Source organism: Bradysia coprophila, assembly GCF_014529535.1.
Source record: "Bradysia coprophila strain Holo2 chromosome X unlocalized genomic scaffold, BU_Bcop_v1 contig_125, whole genome shotgun sequence".
NCBI classification, from domain to species: Eukaryota; Metazoa; Arthropoda; class Insecta; order Diptera; family Sciaridae; genus Bradysia; species Bradysia coprophila.
The window spans coordinates 40,143-62,970 of record NW_023503294.1 but is presented as its reverse complement, the minus strand read 5'-3'; the positions used below and the strand labels follow the sequence as shown (position 1 = coordinate 62,970).

The 22,828-nt window shown below is 34.9% G+C and overlaps 2 protein-coding genes and 1 long non-coding RNA gene across 3 annotated transcripts; 2 read left to right on the top strand and 1 right to left on the bottom strand.

Annotated features, from left to right (window-relative positions):
• Nucleotides 1-8,634: 8,634 nt before the first annotated feature.
• On the top strand, nt 8,635-20,634 carry LOC119067612 (maestro heat-like repeat-containing protein family member 1). The gene is made up of 13 exons (XM_037170706.1): nt 8,635-8,836; nt 8,904-9,075; nt 9,138-11,633; nt 15,386-15,471; nt 15,539-15,920; nt 15,980-16,104; nt 16,160-16,364; nt 16,431-16,941; nt 17,020-17,246; nt 17,310-17,534; nt 17,605-17,739; nt 17,810-17,912; nt 20,276-20,634. The coding sequence occupies exons 1-13, from the start codon at nt 8,739-8,741 to the stop codon at nt 20,422-20,424; spliced, it is 4,914 nt and encodes a 1,637-aa protein (XP_037026601.1). The 5' UTR covers nt 8,635-8,738; the 3' UTR covers nt 20,425-20,634.
• Nucleotides 18,087-20,259, top strand: LOC119067614. The gene is made up of 3 exons (XR_005085974.1): nt 18,087-18,166; nt 18,591-19,464; nt 19,881-20,259. It is a non-coding gene; the product is annotated as an uncharacterized LOC119067614 (long non-coding RNA).
• Nucleotides 20,458-22,575, bottom strand: LOC119067613 (aladin). The gene is made up of 6 exons (XM_037170707.1): nt 22,336-22,575; nt 22,179-22,269; nt 21,761-22,113; nt 21,552-21,700; nt 21,094-21,464; nt 20,458-21,022 (listed from the first exon to the last, which is right to left on the bottom strand). Exons 1-6 carry the CDS (start codon nt 22,456-22,458, stop codon nt 20,676-20,678), a joined length of 1,434 nt encoding a protein of 477 aa, XP_037026602.1. The 5' UTR covers nt 22,459-22,575; the 3' UTR covers nt 20,458-20,675.
• Nucleotides 22,576-22,828: the final 253 nt, after the last annotated feature.

Below are 22,828 nucleotides of genomic sequence, written 5' to 3'. Positions count from 1 at the left end.
TCGACGTTTAAATTAATTATTTTCCCAAACGATGAAATTCGACGTTTAAATTAATTATTTTCCAAAACGATGAAATTCGACGTTTAAATTAATTATTTTCCAAAACGATGAAATTCGACGTTTAAATTAATTATTTTCCAAACGATGAAATTCGACGTTTAAATTAATTATTTTCCAAACGATGAAATTCGACGTTTAAATTAATTATTTTCCAACGATGAAAATTCGACGTTTAAATTAATTATTTTCCAAACGATGAAATTCGACGTTTAAATTAATTATTTTCCAAACGATGAAATTCGACGTTTAAATTAATTATTTTCCAAACGATGAAATTCGACGTTTAAATTAATTATTTTCCAAACGATGAAATTCGACGTTTAAATTAATTATTTTCCAAACGATGAAATTCGACGTTTAAATTAATTATTTTCCATGAAATTTCGACGCTTAATTAATATTTTCAAACGATGAAATTCGACGTTTAAATTAATTATTTTCCAAACGATGAAATTCGACGTTTAAATTAATTATTTCCAAATGAGAATTTCGACGTTTAAATTAATTATTTTCCAAACGATGAAATTCGACGTTTAAATTAATTATTTTCCAAATGACGAAATTCGACGTTTAAATTAATTATTTTCCAAACGATGAAATTCGACGTTAAATTAATTATTTTCCAAACGATGAAATTCGACGTTTAAATTAATTATTTCCAAACGATGAAATTCGACGTTTAAATTAATTATTTTCCAAAACGATGAAATTCGACGTTTAAATTAATTATTTTTCCAAAGATGACGAATTTCGACGCTTTAAATTAATTATTTTCCAAACGATGAAATTCGACGTTTAAATTTTAATTATTTTTTCCAAACGATGAAATTCGACGTTTAAATTAATTATTTTCCAAAACGATGAAATTCGACGTTTAAATTAATTATTTTCCAAACGATGAAATTCGACGTTTAAATTAATTATTTTCCAAACGATGAATTCGACGTTAAATTTTCCGATGAAATCGACGTTTAAATTAATTATTTTCCAAAGACGATTGAAATTCGACGTTTTTTAAATTTAATTATTTTCCAAACGATGAAATTCGAACGTTTAAATTAATTATTTTCCAAACGATGAAATTCGACGTTTTAAATTAATTATTTTCCAAACGATGAAATTCGACGTTTAAATAATTATTTTCCAAACGATGAAATCGACGTTAAATTAATTATTTTCCAAATGACGAATTTCGACGCTTAAATTAATTATTTTCCAAACATGAAATTCGACGTTTAAATTAATTATTTTCCAAACGATGAAATTCGACGTTTAAATTAATTATTTTTCCAAACGATGAAATTCGACCGTTTAAATTAATTATTTTCCAAATGACGAATTTCCGACGTTTAAATAATTATTTTCCCAAACGATGAAATTCGACGTTTAAATTAATTATTTTCCAAACGATGAAATTCGACGTTTAAATTAATTATTTTCCAAACGATGAAATTCGACGTTTAAATTAATTATTTTCCAAAATGACGAATTTCGACGCTTAAAATTAATTATTTTCCAAACGATGAAATTCGACGTTTAAATTAATTATTTTCCAAACGATGAAATTCGACGTTTAAATTAATTATTTCCAAAACGATGAAATTCGGACCGTTTAAATTAATTATTTTCCAAACGATGAAATTCGACGTTTAAATTAATTATTTTCCAAACGATGAAATTCGACGTTAAAATTAATTATTTTCAAACGATGAAATTCGACGTTTAAATTAATTATTTTCCAAACGATGAAATTCGACGTTAAATTAATTATTTTCCAAACGATGAAATTCGACGTTTAAATTAATTATTTTCCAAACGATGAAATTCGACTTTAAATTAATTATTTCCAAATGACGAATTTCGACGCTTAAAATTAATTATTTTCCAAACGATGAAATTCGACGTTTAAATTAATTATTTTCCAAACGATGAAATTCGACGTTTAAATTAATTATTTTTCCAAACGATGAAATTCGACGTTTAAATTAATTATTTTCCAAAACGATGAAATTCGACGTTTAAATTAATTATTTTCCAAACGATGAAATTCGACGTTTAAATTAATTATTTTCCAAACGATGAAATTCGACGTTTAAATTAATTATTTTCCAAACGATGAAATTCGACGTTTAAATTAATTATTTTCCAAAACGATTTGTAAAATTTCGACGCTTAAATTAATTATTTCCAAACGATGAAATTCGACGTTTAAATTAATTATTTTCCAAACGATGAAATTCGACGTTTAAATTAATTATTTTCAATTTCCAAAACGATGAAATTCCGACGTTTAAATTAATTATTTTCCAAACGATGAAATTCGACGTTTAAATTAATTATTTTCCAAACGATGAAATTCGACGTTTAAATTAATTATTTTCCAAATGAAAGACGTAAATTAATTATTCCAAACATGAAATTCGACGTTTAAATTAATTATTTTCCAAACGAATGAAATTCGACGTTTAAATTAATTATTTCCAAACGATGAAATTCGACGTTTAAATTAATTATTTTCCAAACGATGAAATTCGACCGTTTAAATTAATTATTTTCCAAACGATGAAATTCGACGTTTAAACGTTAAATTATATTTCCAAACCGATGAAATTCGACGTTTAAATTAATTATTTTCCAAACGATGAAATTCGACGTTTAAATTAATTATTTTCCAAACGATGAAATTCGACGTTTAAATTAATTATTTTCCAAACGATGAAATTCGACGTTTAAATTAATTATTTTCCAAAATGACGAATTCGACGCTTTAAATTAATTATTTTCCAAACGATGAATCGACGTTTAAATTAATTATTTCAAAAATGAAATTCGACGTTAACGATTAAATTTATTTTCCAAACGATGAAATTCGACGTTTAAATTAATTATTTTCCAAACGATGAAATTCGACGTTTAAATTAATTATTTTCCAAATGACGAATTCGACGCTTAAATTAATTATTTTTCCAAACGATGAAATTCGACGTTTAAATTAATTATTTTCCAAACGATTGAAATTCGACGTTTAAATTAATTATTTTCCAAACGATGAAATTCGACGTTTAAATTAATTATTTTCCAAACGATGAAATTTCGACGTTTAAATTAATTATTTTCCAAACGATGAAATTCGACGTTAAATTATTATTTTCCGAGATGACGATGATGAAATTCGACGTTTAAATTAATTATTTTCCAAACGATGAAATTCGACGTTTAAATTAATTATTTTCCAAACGATGAAATTCGACGTTTAAATTAATTATTTTCCAAATGACGAAATTTCGACGTTTAAATTAATTATTTTCCAAATGACTGAATTCGACGTTTAAATTAATTATTTTCCAAACGATGAAATTCGACGTTTAAATTAATTATTTTCCAAACGATGAAATTCGACGTTAAATTAATTATTTTCCAAATGACGAATTTCGACGCTTAAATTAATTATTTTCCAAACGATGAAATTCGACGTTTAAATTAATTATTTTCCAAACGATGAAATTCGACGTTTAAATTAATTATTTTCCAAACGATGAAATTCGACGTTTAAATTAATTATTTTTCCAAATGACGAATTTCGACGCTTTAAATTAATTATTTTCCAAACGATGAAATTCGACGTTTAAATTAATTATTTTCCAAACGATGAAATTCGACGTTTAAATTAATTATTTTCAAAACGATGAAATTCGACGTTTAAATTAATTATTTTCCAAACGATGAAATTCGACGTTTAAATTAATTATTTTCCAAACGATGAAATTCGACGTTTAAATTAATTATTTTTCCAAATGACGAATTTTCGACGCTTAAATTAATTATTTCCATAAATCGGTTAAATTAATATTCGACGAATTCCAAACGATGAAATTCGACGTTTAAATTAATTATTTTCCAAACGATGAAATTCGACGTTTAAATTAATTATTTTCCAAACGATGAAATTCGACGTTTAAATTAATTATTTTCCAAACGATGAAATTTCGACGTTTAAATTAATTATTTTCCAAACGATGAAATTCGACGTTTAAATTAATTATTTTCCAAACGATGAAATTCGACGTTTAAATTAATTATTTTCAAATGAAATTCGACGCTTAAATTAATTATTTTCCAAACGATGAAATTCGACGTTTAAATTAATTATTTTCCAAACGATGAAATTCGACGTTTAAATATTATTTTCAAAATGACGAAAATTCGACGCTTAAATTAATTATTTTCCAAACGATGAAATTCGACGTTTAAATTAATTATTTTCCAAACGATGAAATTCGACGTTTAAATTAATTATTTTCCAAACGATGAAAATTCGACGTTTAAATTAATTATTTTCCAAAATGACGAATTTCGACGCTTAAATTAATTATTTTCCAAACGATGAAATTCGACGTTTAAATTAATTATTTTTCAACGATGAATTCGATTTAATTAATTTCAATGACGTTTAAATTAATTATTTTCCAAACGGAATCGACGAATTATCCGATGATCGACTTTAAATTAATTATTTTCAAACGATGAAATTCGACGTTTAAATTAATTATTTTCCAAACGATGAAATTCGACGTTTTAAATTAATTATTTTCCAAACGATGAAATTCGACGTTTAAATTAATTATTTTCCAAATGACGAATTTCGACGCTTAATAATATAATTATTAAATTAATTCCAAACGATGAAATTCGACGTTAAATTAATTATTTTCAAACGAAAATGACGAAAATATTCCGACGATTTAAAATTTTCAATTATTTCCAAATGACGAAATTTCGGACGCTTTAAATTAATTATTTTCCAAACGATGAAACGAAATAATAAACGATGAAATTCGACGTTTAAAATTAATTATTTTCCAAATGCGATTGACAAATTCCGAGACCGTTTAAAATTAATTATTTTCCAAACGATGAAATTCGACGTTTAAATTAATTATTTTCCAAACATGAAATTCGACGTTTAAATTATTATTTTCCAAATCGATTGAAATTTCGACGCTTTAAATTAATTATTTTCCAACGATGAAATTCGACGTTTAAATTAATTATTTTCCAAACGATGAAATTCGACGTTTAAATTAATTATTTTCAAATCGACTGAATTCGACGTTAAATTAATTATTTTCCAAACGATGAAATTCGACGTTTAAATTAATTATTTTCCAAACGATGAAATTCGACGTTTAAATTAATTATTTTCCAAACGATGAAATTCGGACGTTTAAATTAATTATTTTCCAAATGACGAATTTCGACGCTTAAATTAATTATTTTCCAAACGATGAAATTCGACGTTTAAATTAATTATTTTCCAAACGATGAAATTCGACGTTTAAATAATTATTTTCCAAACGATGAAATTCGACGTTTAAATTAATTATTTCCAAACGATAATTCGACGTTTAATTAATTATTTTCCAAACGATGAAATTCGACGTTTAAAAATAAAATGAAATTCGACTTAATTAATTATTTTCCAAATGACGAATTTCGACGCTTAAATTAATTATTTTCCAAACGATGAAATTTCGACGTTTAAATTAATTATTTTCCAAACGATGAAATTCGACGTTTAAATTAATTATTTTCACGATGAAATTCGACGTTTAATTATTTAAGATGATTCCGTTTAATTATTTTTCCAAACGATGAAATTCGACGTTTAAATTAATTATTTTCCAAACGATGAAATTCGACGTTTAAATTAATTATTTTCCAAATGACGAATTTCGACGCTTAAATTAATTATTTTCCAAACGATGAAATTCGACGTTTTAAATTAATTATTTTCCAAACGATGAAATTCGACGTTTAAATTAATTATTTTCAATGAATTCGACGTTAAATTAATTATTTTCCAAACGATGAAATTCGACGTTTAAATTAATTATTTTCCAAACGATGAAATTCGACGTTTAAATTAATTATTTTCCAAACGATGAAATTCGACGTTTAAATTAATTATTTTCCAAATGACGAATTTCGACGCTTAAATTAATTATTTTCCAAACGATGAAATTCGACGTTTAAATTAATTATTTTCCAAACGATGAAATTCGACGTTTAAATTAATTATTTTCCAATGACGAATTCGACGCTTAATTAATTATTTTCCAAACGATGAAATTCGACGTTTAAATTAATTATTTTCCAAACGATGAAATTCGACGTTTAAATTAATTATTTTCCAAACGATGAAATTCGACGTTTAAATTAATTATTTTCCAAATGACGAATTTCGACGCTTAAATTAATTATTTTCCAAACGATGAATTCGACGTTAAATTAATTATTTCCGATGAATTCGACCAAATTCGACGTTTTAAATTAATTATTTTCCAAACGATGAAATTCGACGTTTAAATTAATTATTTTCAAACGATGAAATTCGACGTTAAATTAATTATTTCCAAACGATGAAAATTCGACGTTTAAATTAATTATTTTCCAAACGATGAAATTCGACGTTTAAATTAATTATTTTCCAAACGATGAAATTCGACGTTTAAATTAATTATTTTCCAAACGATGAAATTCGACGTTTAAATTAATTATTTCCAAACGATGAAATTCGACGTTTAAATTAATTATTTTCCAAACGATGAAATTCGACGTTTAAATTAATTATTTTCCAAAAAATCGACGTAAATTAAATGACGAATTTCGACGCTTAAATTAATTATTTTCCAAACGATGAAATTCGACGTTTAAATTAATTATTTTCCAAACGATGAAATTCGACGTTTAAATTAATTATTTTCCAAACGATGAAATTCGACGTTTAAATTAATTATTTTCAACATGAAATTCGACGTTAATAATATTTCAAACGATAATTCGACGTTTAAATTAATTATTTTCCAAACGATGAAATTCGACGTTTAAATTAATTATTTTCCAAATGACGAATTTCGGACGCTTAAATTAATTATTTTCCAAACGATGAAATTCGACGTTTTAAAATTAATTATTTTCCAAACGATGAAATTCGAATCCGTTTAAATTAATTATTTTCCAAACGATGAAATTCGACGTTTAAATTAATTATTTTCCAAATGACGAATTTCGACGCTTAAATTAATTATTTTCCAAACGATGAAATTCGACGTTTAAATTAATTATTTTCCGAAACGATGAAATTCGACGTTTAAATTAATTATTTTCCAAATGATCGACAAAAAAACGATGAAATTCGACGTTTAAATTAATTATTTTCCAAACGATGACAATTTCCGACGCTTTAAATTAATTATTTTCCAAACGATGAAATTCGACGTTTAAATTAATTATTTTCCAAACGATGAGAATTCGACGTTTAAATTAATTATTTTCCAAACGATGAAATTCGACGTTTAAATTAATTATTTTCCAAACGATGAAATTCGACGTTTAAATTAATTATTTTCCAAATGACGAATTTCGACGCTTAAATTAATTATTTTCCAAACGATGAAATTCGACGTTTAAATTAATTATTTTCCAAACGATGAAATTCGACGTTTAAATTAATTATTTTCCAAACGATGAAATTCGACGTTTAAATTAATTATTTCCAAATGACGAATTTCGACGCTTAAATTAATTATTTCCAAACGATGAAATTCGACGTTTAAATTAATTATTTTCCAAACGATTGAAATTCGACGTTTAAATTAATTATTTTCCAAACGATGAAATTCGACGTTTAAATTAATTATTTTCCAAATGACGAATTTCGACGCTTAAATTAATTATTTTCCAAACGATGAAATTCGACGTTTAAATTAATTATTTTCCAAATGACGAATTTCGACGCTTAAATTAATTATTTTCCAAACGATGAAATTCGACGTTTAAATTAATTATTTTCCAAACGATGAAATTCGACGTTTAAATTAATTATTTTCCAAATGACGAATTTCGACGCTTAAATTAATTATTTCCAAACGATGAAATTCGACGTTTAAATTAATTATTTTCCAAACGATGAAATTCGACGTTTAAATTAATTATTTTCCAAACGATGAAATTCGACGTTTAAATTAATTATTTTCCAAACGATGAAATTCGACGTTTAAATTAATTATTTTCCAAACGATGAAATTCGACGTTTAAATTAATTATTTTCCAAATGACGAATTTCGACGCTTAAATTAATTATTTTCCAAACGATGAAATTCGACGTTTAAATTAATTATTTTCCAAACGATGAAATTCGACGTTTAAATTAATTATTTTCCAAACGATGAAATTCGACGTTTAAATTAATTATTTTCCAAATGACGAATTTCGACGCTTAAATTAATTATTTTCCAAACGATGAAATTCGACGTTTAAATTAATTATTTTCCAAACGATGAAATTCGACGTTTAAATTAATTATTTTCCAAACGATGAAATTCGACGTTTAAATTAATTATTTTCCAAACGATGAAATTCGACGTTTAAATTAATTATTTTCCAAACGATGAAATTCGACGCCTTTACTCAATATGATAGCTCTTGTTATCATGTTTGTGAGAGAAAATATAATAAATTTGCTCAAACATTGCGATGATGAATGATGGAAAATCCAATACGAAATGCAAGACTAAAATTCCTATTCCACCTCCTCAGCTGCAGTCAATAGTTTATTGGAAAGTATCAATGAAAAGGATGAGTACGTGCGGAACGCAGTGGAAAATGCATTGTTCCGTATGATCGAGAATCGACCGAATATCACCATTACCGCTCTGTGTGAGTTCAAAATTAAGCAGCCCAAGTTAAGCGACCAGGCAACTGTTATCATATTACGGTTAGACTCATTTTTCTTTACAAATCGACTTAAACATGATGTACAACTGACTCTCTAATTCCACCAGAGTCTTTGAAAAGTTCACATTAACCGACTTGAAACATTTGAACGATGAGGCGCTGATGAAACTGATCAACTTTACGATTACTGAAATCACGAAGACGACGGACCAGTGTACGCCAATACAAAAACCTGGTGGTGAGATAATCGTTGCTTTGGGACGCGTGCATTGTCAAAAGGTACACGACTTCGGCATTCGTTTATCCATGGTAACTCATTCCAAAATCAAAATTCTCCGCAGGTTCTCGACGAGCTGTTCAGTCATCTGCAAAATGGTCAAGTTAGTCATTTTATGATTTTACACTGTATGGGTGCGATCGCTTCGGTGAATGTACTGGGAGTGACTGGCTCCATCAAATCAACGTTGGAGACCATTTTGCCCACATTGAGTATGATAAAATTGGATCACGTTAAGCAGGCATTTGCATTCGCAATCGGACGATTCGCTGAAGCCATGTCCGAGTATTTATCACGCAACGATAACGAATCAACGGTTGAAGACATTAGTGCTGAATTGGCCATTGCCTATGAAGTGTTGATACATCAATGGTTACCCAGCCGTGAGTTGAAGGTTTCGTCGGAAATATTACAGGCACTGTCTTACATGTATCCATTGCTGTCGAAAGAGAAGATACGAGACCAAGCGAATAAGGTCATTCTGCAAATTCTTAGCTTCTACAGAAGGTCAATGGACCGTAATGCCATCACACAGCTGTTGGCTTCCGTCCTGAAAACGACTATCGACAACGATCCGAAAACCATAGATCCTCTGTCGGATGGCGTCATATCCACATTGTTTGATTTGGTGTGCGTCAATCCGGACTATGAAAAACCGCAAAAGGTGAAAAGCCACTATGAATCTCTGCGCTGTTTCGATTTACTGGTCGAAACCTATGCAACGAAAATATTCGACATGCTCGGCCAGCAAATGCGTAGCAACAATGAACGGGAACGCATCAAATCGCTGTTAGTGTTGACACACCTGACCAACACATGCCATCATTTGGTATCGCCGAAAAGTGGCGATTTTATGCCACTGCTCAAGACCTTGATTCAACAAGAAAAGAACGTCAAAATGAAAATGATTCTGCTGAAGACGATCGTTGCATTGACGCAGAAATCGTTGATTGACGACAAAGAATTTGTTAAATTCATCTTGCGTAACAGTTGTAAGTTGAACAAATTTAACCAGGACCATGGAACAGCGGACGAACATAATGACTTCACACTTGCCTGCAACAATTCCCTGTATATGCTGGCGACAACCGTCGGCACAGTCGACGATATATTGAAAAGAGAATTACTCTACCATTATTTAGTCGTCGAGTACACGGACATCTGCAGCAGTATCGCTAAATGTTTGAGCAAATTATTTTCGAAAAACGCCGCCGTTCCGGAAGAATCGAAAAGTGAAAACGATGAAACCGGTAAAACATCAATACCCGGCCCGGAAGCCGTACTAGCTCGTTCATTGACACTGATGGGCAATACCAGCAACACGAAACAGATCGAAAACATTCTGTCATTTTTGAAGTACTATGCTCCGTGCGTCAATAAATTCCTGCAGCCGAGATGGTTGGAGAAGATTCCCGAACTGATTCTCTGTTTGACCAAGAGCATTATCGATTTTGACGAGAAATTGTTTGAGTTTCTTCGAGTGACAATCAAAGACGTTGATGATTACAAGTTTGCCGAATCCTTAGCGAACAAACTGGCAGATCAAATAGTTCTCTATCCGATGAGTCCGCCTCCGGGCGAATATTTCGTTCCGAAATTCAATCAGGAAAAGGGTATGCTGATGAAGATGCTTGGTACGGCGTTACAGTACGTGACTGACATACAATCGATTGAGAGCAAAATTGATCTGATATTCCACATAGTGCGACAGGAGCGAGTGATCGACAAGAGTTCATCGAACGGTGAAGTCGAAACTATTCTAATCGATGCAGCCCGGTCGCTGGGATTCATTTCGAAAGTTCATTTAGACATTGTGCTGAAGAAAGTGAACTCGCTGATACAGGAAGAGGGCAGCAAAAAGTCGCCGGGCAGTTTCTTTGCCGGTTTGAATTTCATGAAAGACAATCAGAAGGAAAATGATTTGCTGAAAATTAATATTTTGGCTGTCGAATCCTATGCACACATCGTTCAAATAGCACCACACGAAGCAGTATTGAAAGATATCGATTCGAAGATGGTCAATTATCTGTACAAGCAGCTGTGTGAATCCAAAGATTTTACAGTCAGAAAATGCGTTTTGTCCTCGTTGTTGATAATATCGGAACAGATTCTAATTGCTAAAGACATCGGATGTGATTTGACAATGCGAACTCAACTGCTGGATCAACTGTTGCTTATTGATTCGTCCACGGAAAATCTGCCCCTTTTTCCAGTCATTTTAAAAATTGCCACCAATTTGGTCAAAATACCGTTGCAATCGCACGACGATCAAGTCAAAATTCAGACTTTCTTCGAAGAATCCTGCCGGAAATTCTTTTCGATTGCTCAGCTACTGAAAAACAAATTCGATTCAGTGGAGGACGATGAACGGAACAGCTTGCTGGCAAAGTATTTGAATCTGTCGTTGCCGGAATTGAATGCATTTCTGAAGGCCGTATTCGAACAGAACGCATCGCCATCGGTATTGGATGACGTGAATTCGGTGTTGGAGGTGTGGATCAGGGATAAAAATAGTGAAGTGCGTATATGCGCTGGACATGTAATGAACAATTCGTTGGAGGTGAGTCCAGTGTTAAGAGTGATATCTCCAAATCTTCAGGTGATCTTTTTAAACTTTGGGAACAAGCGGTCTCCGATTTTTATGAGTGATAGCTCATTGGATTCGTCTTTCAATTCTAAGAAACACGTATCTTTTACTTTTTCTAAAAAAAAAATATTTTCTGTGAAAATCGTTCAAAAGTGAAGACATGTCAGAGGGTACCGAAAACAGTTTTTCGACAATAACTCAAGAAAAAATGATTTTAAATTGTTGTAATGTTGTACGAATGTCGGCCTTGGAAAGACCTACAGGTAGAGTATACGCACCTCTTGGTGCGAGTAGATCCACGAGAGTTATGACTAAAAATGTAGTGAATGTTCGGAGAGGCCGCCTTCTCTGCAGCTTCGATGTTCCACGAAACTGAGTATGGTGTGTTGTAGCTGGCCTCACCCACTATCGTTCCACATATAAATGAACCCAGTACTGTTGTGCTGCAAGCCCACAGAAGTCTTAGTAAACGAGCCATCAGAACAGTCGGAGCGTCTGCTGCGACTGAGCCCCGTACAAACCCGTATATCTATTGCGTACGTGACCCTAGTGCGTCTGTCACCCTACTTTGACCGTAGACCTATTGCACCCGTAAACGTAGTTGAAGTCAAATTATTATGAAATGTGTACATCTTAGAAATTGTGCATAGCGCAATTACGAAGCCCCGTACGACGTTCCTTTCAAATAAAACAAAAATTTCAAATAGCCCTAAAATTTAAATTTATTTAGTATAAATACACATAGGGCCTAGTATCGGCCTCAGTCCGAGGATCCAAATTTTTTTTTTTTCAACTACATTCTATTCGGCCTTCGATTACCTTCCAAATGAAACAAAAAATACGAAAAACGGATGAAATTTGCTCGAGTTATATTCAAAATACACATAGGGCCCTAGTAGCGGCCTTAGTCCGAGGACCCAAATTTAATTTTTTTTCAACAACATTCTATTCGGCCTTTGATTACCTTCCAAATGAAACACAAATTACGAAAAACGGATGAAATTTGCTCGAGTTATATGTAAAATACACATAGGGCCCTAGTAACGGCCTTAGGCCAAGGACCCAATTTTTTTTTTTCAACAACATTCTATTCAGCCTTCGATTACCTTCTAAATCAAACAAAAATTACGAAAGACGGATGAAATTTACTCGAGTTATATGTGAAATACACATAGGGCCCTAGTACCGTCCTTAGTCCGAGGACCCAAATTTAATTTTTTTTTCAACAACATTCTATTCGGCCTTTGATTACCTTCCAAATGAAACACAAATTACGAAAAACGGATGAAATTTACTCGAGTTATATGTGAAATACACATAGGGCCCTAGTACCGTCCTTAGTCCGAGGACCCAAATTTAATTTTTTTTTCAACAACATTCTATTCGGCCTTTGATTACCTTCCAAATGAAACAAAAATTACAAAAAACGGATGAAATTTGCTCGAGTTATATGTAAAATACACATAGGGCCCTAGTAGCGGCCTTAGGCCAAGGACCCAAATTTAATTTTTTTTCAACAACATTCTATTCGGCCTTTGATTACCTTCCAAATGAAACACAAATTACGAAAAACGGATGAAATTTACTCGAGTTATATGTGAAATACACATAGGGCCCTAGTACCGTCCTTAGTCCGAGGACCCAAATTTAATTTTTTTTTCAACAACATTCTATTCGGCCTTTGATTACCTTCCAAATGAAACAAAAATTACAAAAAACGGATGAAATTTGCTCGAGTTATATGTAAAATACACATAGGGCCCTAGTAACGGCCTTAGTCCAAGGACCCAAATTTAATTTTTTTCAACAACATTCTATTCGGCCTTTGATTACCTTCCAAATGAAACACAAATTACGAAAAACGGATGAAATTTGCTCGAGTTATATGTAAAATACACATAGGGCCCTAGTAACGGCCTTAGTCCAAGGACCCAAATTTAATTTTTTTCAACAACATTCTATTCGGCCTTTGATTACCTTCCAAATGAAACACAAATTACGAAAAACGGATGAAATTTACTCGAGTTATATGTGAAATACACATAGGGCCCTAGTAGCGGCCTTAGTCCGAGGACCCAAATTTAATTTTTTTTTCAACAACATTCTATTCGGCCTTTGATTACCTTCCAAATGAAACAAAAATTACGAAAAACGGATGAAATTTGCTCGAGTTATATGTAAAATACACATAGGGCCCTAGTAGCGGCCTTAGTCCGAGGACCCAAATTTAATTTTTTTCAACAACATTCTATTCGGCCTTTGATTACCTTCCAAATGAAACACAAATTACGAAAAACGGATGAAATTTGCTCGAGTTATATGTAAAATACACATAGGGCCCTAGTAACGGCCTTAGTCCAAGGACCCAAATTTAATTTTTTTTTCAACAACATTCTATTCGGCCTTTGATTACCTTCCAAATGAAACACAAATTACGAAAAACGGATGAAATTTGCTCGAGTTATATGTAAAATACACATAGGGCCCTAGGGCCTTAGTCCAAGGACCCAAATTTAATTTTTTTTTCAACAACATTCTATGCGGTGTTCGATTGTCTTTCAAATGAAACAAAAATTACGAAAAACGGATGAAATTTACTCGAGTTGTATGTAAAATACGCATAGGGCCCTAGTAGCGGCCTTAGTCCGAGGACCCAAATTTAATTTTTGTTTCAACAACTTTCTATTCGGCGTTCGATTACCTTCCAAATGAAACAAAAATTACGAAAAACGGATGAAAGTTACTCGAGTTGTATGTAAAATACGCATAGGGCCCTAGTAGTGGCCTTAGTCCAAGGACCCAAATTTAATTTTTTTTTCAACAACATTCTATTCGGCGTTCGATTACCTTCCAAATGAAACAAAAATTACGAAAAACGGATTAAATTTACTTGAGTTCTATGTAAAATACACATAGGGCCCTAGTAGCTTTTCACTTCTAAGGCCCTAACTCACGGTCCACTCACCCGATTTTAAAAAACTTTTTTTTTCCTGGATTGGTATTGACAATACCTATCATTTGCTGTGTCATTTACATTTCCATCGTTTATTTTGCCATAAATATCACCAAAAGACCTTAAATCACTTAGGTGGCCCTAACTCACGAAGGGCCGACCCTAATTTGCCCATCTTCGAACTTAGCCTCACTATTTTGACTATCTTTCAGGGAAAAAAAATTTTGAAATCGGATTTGATTTACTCAAGATATCGACGTGACGGACAGACGGCCCAAATTTTTATTGCGGATTCGTCATCTATGAACATAGGCAAACACTTTGCCCTTACCGTCTGCTTCGAATTCGATCAATTACACACGGCATCGTAATCCTATAAGCCCCATTGTACTTCGTACGGGGCTAAAAAGTTGGGGCCAAAATGTAATTTTTTTCCTTCTTTCTGAGGGCCCAACTGCCAGAACAGCGTCTGGAACGGTACTATGGCAGTCATTTTTTATCGTCAACTTTTACGTTATAATTTCTTGAGTTATTGTCGAAAAACTGTTTTGGGTAACCTCTGACATGTCTTCACTTTTGAACGCTTTTCACAGAAAACCATTTTTTTTAAAGAAAAAGCGAAAGATACGTGTTTCCTAGAATTGAAATACGAATCCAACGAGCTATCACTCATTAAAATCGGAGACCGCTTGTTCCCCAATCACCTGAAGATTTGGCGATATCACTCTTAAATGGAAAATATTGCACAAATTGTCTGACCGTAACGTTCTAGGTTTATATAAAAACCGTGAAAATTGGCTGTGAGGCTCCATCAAAATTTAATCAAACCGGTGCAATGTTGGGAAAAATCGTCCCAAGGTAAGTGACCTGCGTTGTCATTTTCTTTCAGGCATTCGACTTACTCACACACTGTATTCTCTACCAGATGCATCGATTCAAATGCAACGGTACGACAAACATCCATCGATATCCTACAGAAAATCCTGGAAATTTCTTGCATCTACGAGTCGCTAACAATAGCTGACGGTGAAACGGACTGGGTGAAGGAATTGCATCGCATACGGAATGAAATCATCACCGATGATCCGAAAGAGATTTACCTTTTAGCTAGCGATATAGCCCGCATCATCGCGCAGAGAATAACCAATTTCCAGTACATGCAATTCGCTAAAACGTTGCTGTACTGCTTACATGATACGGAAGAGAGTTCGGCTATCGGAGCATCGGTTGTGTTGAAGTTTTTCATGCAACTGAAGGGAGCAGAACTCTTCCATTCTATACCCGAATATGTCAAGGACGCCCTAGCCGTATGTTTTGAACATTGAAATTCTGTTTTGATGAATGATCGACCGGTCTGGCTTTTCAGGCTATCAATACTTGCTCGATCGCAAGAGCCAGAAGTGGCGTGCTGAAATCGCTGGTTGCGCTGACAAAACATCATCCGAAATTGGTATGCAGCGAAATGTTCTCACAGCCGTTACCATTCGAAAAGTAAGTCGTGCCATGCCTATTTATCCGTGCAACTAATAACGTTTTCCATCTGCAGAAATGTCGTTGAATTTTGGGGAATGATTTGTATGGATCACGAGCTATCCGGTACAATAATTGATAATTTCCTGGCAACACTGGCATCGTCCTGTATTTATGAATCATCAGACGGCCCATCCGAACGGCATCATGTCGCCACGGTTCAACCATTCGCAATTCTATGTGCTCTTCATGAGATGATGACATGCGCGGAAATTTCGGGAGTAAGTCATCCATCCGTTCTGCGCCCTCGTTCACTCAAATATTTGAAAATTTTCTTTGCCATCCAGGAATTAAAGCAACGCTTTGCCGAACTCTTCTGCATGTTTCTGACGTCACTTGCAACCTACACAAATCTTGCACCGCCAATGGTTCCCAGTAAGTCGCCACCGAGTAAAAGCAGCGCAAACTCTGGCAAGGCCAAATTCGGTTTCATTCCCAACAAAGATTCCATCAAAATGAATCCGTGCCTCATCGTTCTCGAAACGTTTCAGTCGTTCTTGCAAAATTTGGAAATGGAACAGATATGCGCTGTGCTGACGGTGTGTCCCGTTTTAGCAACCAGCACGGAACTGAACAATTTTATCGAAATTCTGACACCGATGGCCATCGGACTGGTCAATCAATTGGGCATTAATTCGAGCTCAATTAAACAAGTGGTGACGTGCCTGAGCAAGTACATATCCAGTCCGTACGATGCTCAACGCATTGCGGCCGTTGGAATTTACTCGCAATTGATCCCGTTGAAACCGAGCGGAGAAATCGCTTCGGTGATCATGTTGCATTTGTCGGCAGCACTTGGTAAGTCGATTGCTTTATCCTCGACGCAGCTAGTTTAGTTGAACGCTGAATCTGACTACTGCCCACTCTCATTCTCAGGTGATCCGAATCCGTTGGTTCGAGGCTTTGCAATACGGGGACTGGCATACGTTGGCGATTTGAGCGAGCACGACGTGAACAAATATCTGGAAACGAGTTTAAGTGCCTTGCTGAAAGGAATCGACGATTTTAATGCGAACTGTTTCATCAACATTCCGTTGGAAAGTATGCGTGGCTTATCCAGAGTATTGACAACGGTTTCCGGTCATAAAATGGAGAACTTTCAGGTGGGATACCAGCATACCAATGGTGTTCACGGTTCGTTATTTCACAAATTTATCGCATTTCAGGTGTCGTTGGCTATCCGCATACGACCGTTCTTTGAAAATCCGGCACCGGAAATCCGTGAAGCTGCGATTCTCCTATTCGGCGATTTGTGTAAATCAAAACTGATGACCTGTGAAGACGGTTCCGATATATCCTCGCAAACATCGGAAGCATTAAAGGAACAGTTGTTCATGAATTTCTTTTCGTTGCTATTACATCTGTGTGAAAGCGACGGAATGATCATTCGGGTAAGTTTGGCGTAAGACCCTAATCTTTGTGGGTGTGGTCTCGTAACATTTCTGAACCGTTCCCATCTAGGCGTGCAAAATCACCCTTCGCAAAGTCTGTGTTTTAATCAATGCGCCCAAGGTCAATTCCATGGTTCAAAGTCACTTGCTGGAATATGGAACGCTGAACTATGACATGTTTATAAATGACTTTATCAAAACGATTGTAAGAGTTTAGTATTCGGATAACCCCGAGCTGTAACGAGTTTCAAATTTTAATTATTTTTTTTCGTCAGGCGACTGAACTTTGTGATAATATTCCCGACTTCATCGAGTCTTGTCTACCGTTTTTGAAGAGTTCATGGTCGGAAATACGAGGAAACGCAGCTGTGATTATTGGTAGGTTTGCGTGTAGCGCTTTTTGTTGTGTTAGAACTTCAATTAAACTATTCTCAAAAAGCGTAATCCACATCGGAATCATCTTCGTAGACTAGTTTCACTCTGTCGCTTCGAGACTGCTTCTTATCGATCCACTCTTTATATTCCTCGCAATTTCGTTTGTATTGTCCCTTCTTGTCACAAAAGAAACAGGCAACATCATCTTTCGAATGTCTTGAAGAACTTAATTTGTATGCTGAAGCTTCCTTTATCACGTTCCGCTCCTTTCGTCGTTCATACTCATCGATTATTTTTGAACAAACCAAGCTCGAAGTGAGTTCTTCATTACGAGACTCCAGAATTGCCGCCAAGGAATTGTAGCTCTCTGGCAACGAACCAATCAGTGTTGCACTAAGGATGAATTCGGGTTTGAACTCGTCCCCGAGTGCTAATAAATTCTGGAAGAGTTCGTTCATCTCGTTCAGAATGTGCTACGACATCGCCATTTTCTTCCAGTTTCTTCGTCAATCGTCATCAATTTTCCTAAAATCGCGACCCGACTGTTAGGTGTATCTTTCTCATGAAACTCCTTGAGTTTCTTCCAGGCTTCTTATGCACTTGTACAAGTTTTTATGTGTTGAATTTGATCATATTCTATGGTCAATGCAATATGTGAATGAGCCTTCTCGTCTTTCTCAGTCCAATCAGCAGTAACTGGGTCCGGTTTATCGTCTTTGATCACTTTCCACAAACCCTTTCCTATCAACATCATCTCCACCTTGTACCTCCAGTTAAAATAGTTGCAGCCATTCAATTTCGTCAATGTTATCCTCGTTTCTGTAGCCATTTTTCTAGTTCTTCTATTTTGTACTGTCTTATTCCTTGTCTGGGCCCATAACCTGTTGGAACGTCCAAATATCTCCAGGAAATAAGAGACAATTACAAAATAATGATCTTTATTGAGCTGCTGATTCTCAACGAATGAAAAGTTCTAACACAACAAAATAGAACTTGGTTACTCGATTATATACAAATTTATGAGATTGCTGAGTTACTTCCAACACTCCTCCACAAGTTCATAAATTTGAAAAATGACCTCCTCCTTAATGACCTTAACTAAAGTCCAGGTCTCACTACATAAAATTCATCACGAAATCACTCTTATGTCGCTCAAATTCTGTTGCCACTGTTCGGTTCAAATTCTTTTGCGTCTCGAATTCTTCATCTTAACTTGCTCAAATTCTGTTGCCTCAAATCTTCACATATTCTTCTTCTTCTTTTTCATCATTCCTTCCTCATTTATACAAATATCACTCGGGGTCCATAAATCATAGCCATTGTTGTTACCGTACGTCCTTCAATTAAACTATTCTCAAAAAGCGTAATCCACATCGGAATCATCTTCGTAGACTAGTTTCTCTCTGTCGCTTCGAGACTGCTTCTTATCGATCCACTCTTTATATTCCTCGCAATTTCGTTTGTAGTGTCCCTTCTTGTCACAAAAGAAACAGGCAACATCATCTTTCGAATGTCTTGAAGAACTTAATTTGTATGCTGAAGCTTCCTTTATCACGTTCCGCTCCTTTCGTCGTTCATAGCCATCGATTATTTTTGAACAAACCAAGCTCGAAGTGAGTTCTTCATTACGAGACTCCAGAATTGCCGCCAAGGAATTGTAGCTCTCTGGCAACGAACCAATCAGTGTTGCACTTAGGATGAATTCGGGTTTGAACTCGTCCCCGAGTGCTAATAATTTCTGGAAGAGTTCGTTCTTCTCGTTCACATGTGCTACGACATCGCCATTTTCTTCCAGTTTCTTCGTCATCAATTTTCTTAAAATCGCGACCCGACTGTTAGGTGTATCTTTCTCATGAAACTCATTGAGTTTCTTCCAGGCTTCTTTTGCACTTATACAAGTTTTTATGTGTTGAATTTGATCATATTCTATGGTCAATGCAATATGTGAATGAGCCTTCTCGTCTTTCTCAGTCCAATCAGCAGTAACTGGGTCCGGTTTATCGTCTTTGATCACTTTCCACAAACCCTTTCCTATCAACATAATCTCCACCTTGTACCTCCAGTTATAATAGTTGCTGCCATTCAATTTCGTCAATGTTATCTTCGTTTCTGTAGCCATTTTTCTAGTTCTTCTATTTTGTACTGTCTTATTCCTTGTCTGGGCCCATAACCTGTTGGAACGTCCAAATATCTCCAGGAAATAAGAGACAATTACAAAATAATGATCTTCATTGAGCTGCTGATTCTCAACGAATGAAAAGTTCTAACACAACAAAATAGAACTTGGTTACTCGATTATATACAAATTCATGAGATTGCTGAGTTACTTCCAACAATTTGATCTGATCGTTTCTATCGCATTACAGGTCTCCTTCAGAATCTGAACAAAACAAATCAGCAGCAATCGGCTGAAATTGTTGGCCAGAAAATTGCCGTTTTATTGAAAGACGATCACATTGCAGTTCGTGTGAAAGCGGCTACTGCATTGGGATACATGTTTGGCAATTTGGTTTAAGAAATTTGAACGTTTTTTTCTGTGCTTTTTAACTAACTTCATTTATTGTTCATCTGGCACACTTGGACATGTTATGCCGTGTCTTTGTCGAACCAAATATATATATTGTTTATGGATACTGTTACGCTATAAGAGTATGTTAATAGGCGGCGTCAGATTTAAGGAACAAAGAGCCGATTTTATTCGAAAATATATTTTATTGAAAACTGCAACCATCGATCGTGTTTATTGCTTACCAAACCCCATCCTATTCAAATGAATGGGAAATATTGAACTACGCCACTGGACCAGCCGATGGTCAACACAGATTGTGGCTTATCTGGATGCGTTTCGGGGAAACACTCTTGGAAACAAATGTACGATGGAAATGCGGTGCCAACGCCAACGAGGAAACAGTCCGATGCAATGCTTATATTGGTCTTGGTAACTGAGGTTAAGAACAGAGCTATTGCCGGACAATCCTTGAACGAAACGGCCAGATGTTGACCCTTTGCGTCCCAAGCCAAACTCTGCGGTATGCCACCAATATCCATCCGACCGGAAGTCTTTATTGTCGATAAATCGGCTATGGGTAGAGCTTGCTTGGCAAGGGAGGCGGCTGAATGTTGAAAAATATTAAAAAGTTGTTACTGCATCTCACGATGGCTCAGCCGTAGCGGTTTCACTTACTTGCAAACAGTTGCTGTTCGATAAACTGAAGACTGTACAGAATTGGCTCTTCGCTGGTCACGAACAGTAAATAACCACTGCACGGTGACCAAACGGCCGATTGGATCGTTCCGCGCGGAACAGTCCACCGTTCTGGCATCCAGTTTTGCGTATTCCACACTCGGAACACTGTACCGACAGTTGATGCGAACAGACGAGATCCATTCGGTGAAAACTTGAGAAGCGACGATGGCGGTCCGACACGCTTTAATGGTTCGCTGGTCTGCAGATCGGGATTCCAAATTAAAATGTCCGAATCGATAGTGCTGGCTGAAGCAAGCAGGTTGCCAGTCTTGTCCCATTCGATGGATATAATTGGTGAGTGATTGCGACTGGTGTGGACAGAACCAAAAAAAAATGGAAATTGTTGAAGGGAATTCTCGTTTGGGGAGAAGAGAATGGCAAGAGTGGCAACTCACTGTGTTAAATGAATGAATTTTGTGATCGGCTTCCCTGTACGCACATTGGTTACATTCCAGATAAGTATGCCATTTTCACACCCAACAGCCAATTCATTGTGTGTTAGTGGACGCCACGCCATGGTTGTAACACATTTTTGAAGAATGTTCTGTCGAAGAATCAAATTACGTTAATAACGGATCAACTGGTTATACGTGCCGAGACCAACCTTTAAAAGGACAACCATTGCCCTGTCATCCGTGTAAATTCTGATGCTATCATCGCAAGCAGCTACAGCCAATTTGAAAACGTTCGGATGCCATCGTATCACCCGAATCAAGCTTCTCGACCACTCCCGTGTCTGTGCATATTTCGATATGCTAAACACACCGTGATCTCTCCGGTACGGATGATAGTAATACTGAACCGTTTTGCACATATTGACAATACGCAATGCGAATCTAGCCACCGAAACCACAACGGCTTTTGTGTCCGTCTCAGAATTGGCTGCCTTTTCCAATGCTGCTACGAATCCATTCTCGATGAATGTCCGTGTCAATTTCTTGATCAACGGTTCGTGCACTGAGAATCAGAACCGATGAAACATTGAACAGCTGTTGCAGATTTGGCGGCAGTGTTCAACTCACCTGGTATTAAAACTGTTTTGTTGTCGTCATGGGATGATGACGAATGATTGCATAGCTCCCGGCTGACATTAATGTCCGGATAAGAGGATAACTGGAAAGATGGGAATGTCATTGAATTGACTGGTTAATTGGGTGGAATGTTAATCCTTAGACGTACACTGCCAGAGAAGTTGGTTAGGTCTATCTCGGCGGCGGGTAATGAACACAATTGTCCATCTTTCTCATACAGCGAAACTTCTCCCGGCTTTGGGAAGTATGAAAAGTCTTGTAGGGACACCATAACAGTCTTGCAATTGACTTTCTTCAATAAAAAACCTTTTTGTATACACAAGAAACTGGCCGGTTTTAGTCTGTTGATTTGAATGGCTGTCAGAATGATGCAAGATGAAAAGTTCGAACTGTGTTCAGTGTTGCCAGTGAAAGTTAAATTACGAAAAATTCGCCAAAAAATGGCATTGTGTTCATTGTGGTGTTGCGTTTTGCAGTCTTTTTTTATTTTTTTAAGGCCTGCGGGTAGGCTCGATGCAGAATGGTCCACTGATCACGAAAATACAAAAAAAAAATTTAAAGTTCGAAGCTCCCATGCGCACCTCTGAAAACCGATTTTTTGGTCACAGAGCCATAGTGAGAGCAGTTCTGCCGCCTGTGTC